At 32.0% G+C, this 3,164-nt stretch overlaps 1 protein-coding gene across 1 annotated transcript; it reads right to left on the bottom strand.

Moving 5' to 3' along the window:
• Positions 1-744: 744 nt before the first annotated feature.
• Positions 745-2,481, bottom strand: XTH8 (xyloglucan endotransglucosylase/hydrolase 8). Its single transcript, XM_020384871.3, has 4 exons — positions 2,174-2,481; positions 1,936-2,036; positions 1,624-1,826; positions 745-1,315 (listed from the first exon to the last, which is right to left on the bottom strand). The coding sequence occupies exons 1-4, from the start codon at positions 2,355-2,357 to the stop codon at positions 913-915; spliced, it is 891 nt and encodes a 296-aa protein (XP_020240460.1). The 5' UTR covers positions 2,358-2,481; the 3' UTR covers positions 745-912.
• Between the last annotated feature and the right edge of the window lie 683 nt (positions 2,482-3,164).

Genomic DNA, 3,164 nt, shown 5'->3' with positions numbered 1-3,164 from the left:
AATCTAATTACTTAAAAAAAATTTATATATATATATATGCTACAAAAAAAAAAAATCTTCTAACAACGATATGAAGTTTTTTTTTCCCAATAATGTGGTAATTAATTAAGAGGCGTTGGTAAAATGGATTAGAATGTGTTTAACTTGAGAAAGTCATTCTTAATCCGACAAAAACTTAATAATGTATAAAATATAATCAGATCTAACATTATTTATTGATGTAATATATAACTTTTAATAATAGTTATAATTAAATAAAATTATAACCTTTTATATATTTCAATTTTATTTATCATTTTTATTTGTAAATTAAATTTTAATAGTTTAAAAATAAATTATCAATAATTAAAATGATAATTATTAATCATATATCTAAAATATAATTTATATGTTCAAAAGTACTTATTTATATAAATTTTTATATATATAATTTATTATAAATTTTAATTGTATATAATAATACATTTAACCAGTAGAATATATAGACTAAAATTTTAGTTCGTATATAATTATTTTAAAAAAACATACGTTTTAAAATATAGGTGATATTTAGTCAAGTTGTTAAAATGTAAAATATAGCACAAATTATTAAAAAAAATTGTGAACTCTTGATGACTTTGGTTGTTAAAAAATGTTTGATTTCCTTTGCCAATTTTCTCTCTCAAGTCCAATTTGTTTAGCCCACTTATGTCTTATTTTTATTCTTTGGTTTGGGCCGGGGCTGGGGGACAGTTGAGATTTGGATTTTGGAGTGGGTAATGACTAATGAATCGAATAAATGTTTCAATATATAATTGTCAAACTTTAAAACCTTGCAAAATACAAAACTGCACATTATTCTCAAAGTAACTAAAAAAATATGAGGCAGCAAAGAGAGATTTAAAACAATAATGATTTGTTTCCCTTGGTATATTAATCCCATGGACTCAATGAACACTCCTCTGGGGTAGTTGGATAACGTTCAGAATCCTTGCAATAATCATAGATGACAAGGTTCCTCTGAACCCAAGCATAATCCATTTTCTGATCATCTGAGAGGTGCCATGCATCATACTGATCCCACCAATTTTTGGTTGTGGTTGAGACACAGGCTGGATATGGGTCTTCCCATTGGCAACCATCCACACTGAAGTCCTTGTAGGATGACACAAATGGGGCCAATTTCCAGTTTGTCTTCTCAAGCCCACCTCTTGTGGCCCAATCATCTGCATTCCATATGCTGGAGAACAAGTACATGGGCTTCTCATTGGGGAAGAAATTATTTGCTTCCCCATTGTTCTTGAACACCCTCACAGGAACTCTATCCACAAAAAACCTGTTTACAATTAATTGCATCATTCAGTCAGTTAAAACATTTACCACATCTCACAAAGAAGTACATAACATTAGCATTCATGCAATGTAAATATGCATCATTTATGGCCATATGTGAAAGGATGATAATGTAAAAAGTCTATACACTATCAATATATTTGAATTAAATTATAAAATCATATACAATTTTAAAAAATTGGCAACATTAAGAATAACCTATACCAATTGGCCAAAGTGATTAAAGGAGTAAAGCTTAAAGCCCCATTTTAAGTAGCATCATTTATTACCATTGAAACTTAAGGAACTTACACTATTTGGTGATTGTTCCAGAGGATGGAATAGGTGTGGTAATCCTCAGTGGGATCAAACCATAGCATGTGTCTCATCTCACGCCCACCAGTCCCATTCTTGTACACGTTTGTCTGAATCAAATAAGGTTCCCCAGTTCTGTTTCCCAAAAACTCAAAATCAAGCTCATCCCTCTCCGGCCCTGCACCATTTTCCGAGCACATCTGCAACAATTCCCCACTCATCTCAATGGAATCATAAAATAATAACAGTGTCTACTCAAGTAAAGAAAAAATATACTAGTTACTATATTTGAATGCTTTATACACTTACATAGTAAGCTGTCACAACACCAGCAGAGTCACCTGCTACCAACTTCAGCTTCATACTGAACCACCCAAATCTGTAGCGTTGTTTTGTTTGAAATCCACATCCTATCAAACAGTGAATGCTTCAGAAACATCCTCAGAACTCAAATTTGATGCTAACAGTTCAAGTCCTCGATATCAAATCATAATGCATGTTCAACAAAATAATGTGTATGTTAATTTTAATGTGATGCATTTGGTACCTGTGTCTTTGTCTAGGGAGAGATACCAGATCTGTCCATCTTTAGAGGTAGTGAAATGGTCCTCAGACCACATTATGCTGAAATTATCCTCAAAAGATCCCTTGGACACAGCTGCTTCTGATGAAGCCACAATAGCTGCAAGGAAAATAATCGCCAACACTAAAGAAGAGCCTCTTGCATCCATTTTGGACTCGAGAGTGGAGGGTTTCTCAGCTGGATCTCAGAAATCGAGAAGGGGCAATTCATTAAAAGACCATGTCTTTGAAAATGATATTAGGACATCCAGTTGTGACATCATATGCTATTGTTCTGCTATGCTTAGATTGATGCTAATAATTTATTTGTTTATTTAATTATTATGCGTGAGTCGATTGTACAAATGTGCCCTTTCACGTGCACAAGACCCCAAAGAATCTTTACTATTTATCTAGCACATAAAACATAATGGTTTTGATTGGGTAAAATTTTTCTGGGTTAAAGAATTGATAAATAAACAGTTTTTAAACATATAATATTAAAAATAATCAAAGATGTTGTAAGAAAATATCACCTTACTCATTCAATGAATGTTTTATTATATTCAAATTACTTGTGTGTGAAAGCAAAACAAGAACTAATTTTTATCATTTATATATGACTGCCTGGTTAATGATTAACGTCTTTTATCTCATGTAATATTCGAGTTCTAAAGAGAGAGATGGTGAATGTATGAGTAAACTGTTGAACGAATTTATATGTAAACTTTTGAAAAGGAATAGAGGATGCTAAAAATAGGTGAAGGGTATATTGGTGAAGGAGGAAATAGAAGAATGCAGTATGAAAATAATGAAGCAATAGAAAAAAGAAAGTAATGTGGGAGTGGGACCTTAGCCAGGCTGCATTTGCAAATTGCAATGGTTGTCTAGGCTAAGCTAGCTGTACAAGAATGAAAATCAGGGTGGGGCCCAGCATTACATGTAGAACGTGACCATTCTGACTTCATATTTCAATA

The sequence above is a fragment of the Cajanus cajan genome, chromosome 7 (assembly GCF_000230855.2).
Source record: "Cajanus cajan strain Asha chromosome 7, NIPB_CcT2T_4, whole genome shotgun sequence".
In the NCBI taxonomy this organism is placed as follows: Eukaryota; Viridiplantae; Streptophyta; class Magnoliopsida; order Fabales; family Fabaceae; genus Cajanus; species Cajanus cajan.
The sequence above is the reverse complement of the archived record's forward strand: the minus strand, read 5'-3'. Positions and strand labels throughout refer to the sequence as shown.

Excerpts from the sequence above, each read along its gene's own strand:
- XTH8 (XM_020384871.3), bottom strand. The coding sequence starts at position 2,357 with ATGGATGCAAGAGGCTCTTCTTTAGTGTTGGCGATTATTTTCCTTGCA. Across the intron at positions 1,827-1,935 it reads GTGTTGTGACAGCTTACTAT|ATGTGCTCGGAAAATGGTGC; the intron begins GTAAGTGTATAA and ends GAATTGTTGCAG. Across the intron at positions 1,316-1,623 it reads TGGAACAATCACCAAATAGT|GTTTTTTGTGGATAGAGTTC; the intron begins GTAAGTTCCTTA and ends AATTGTAAACAG.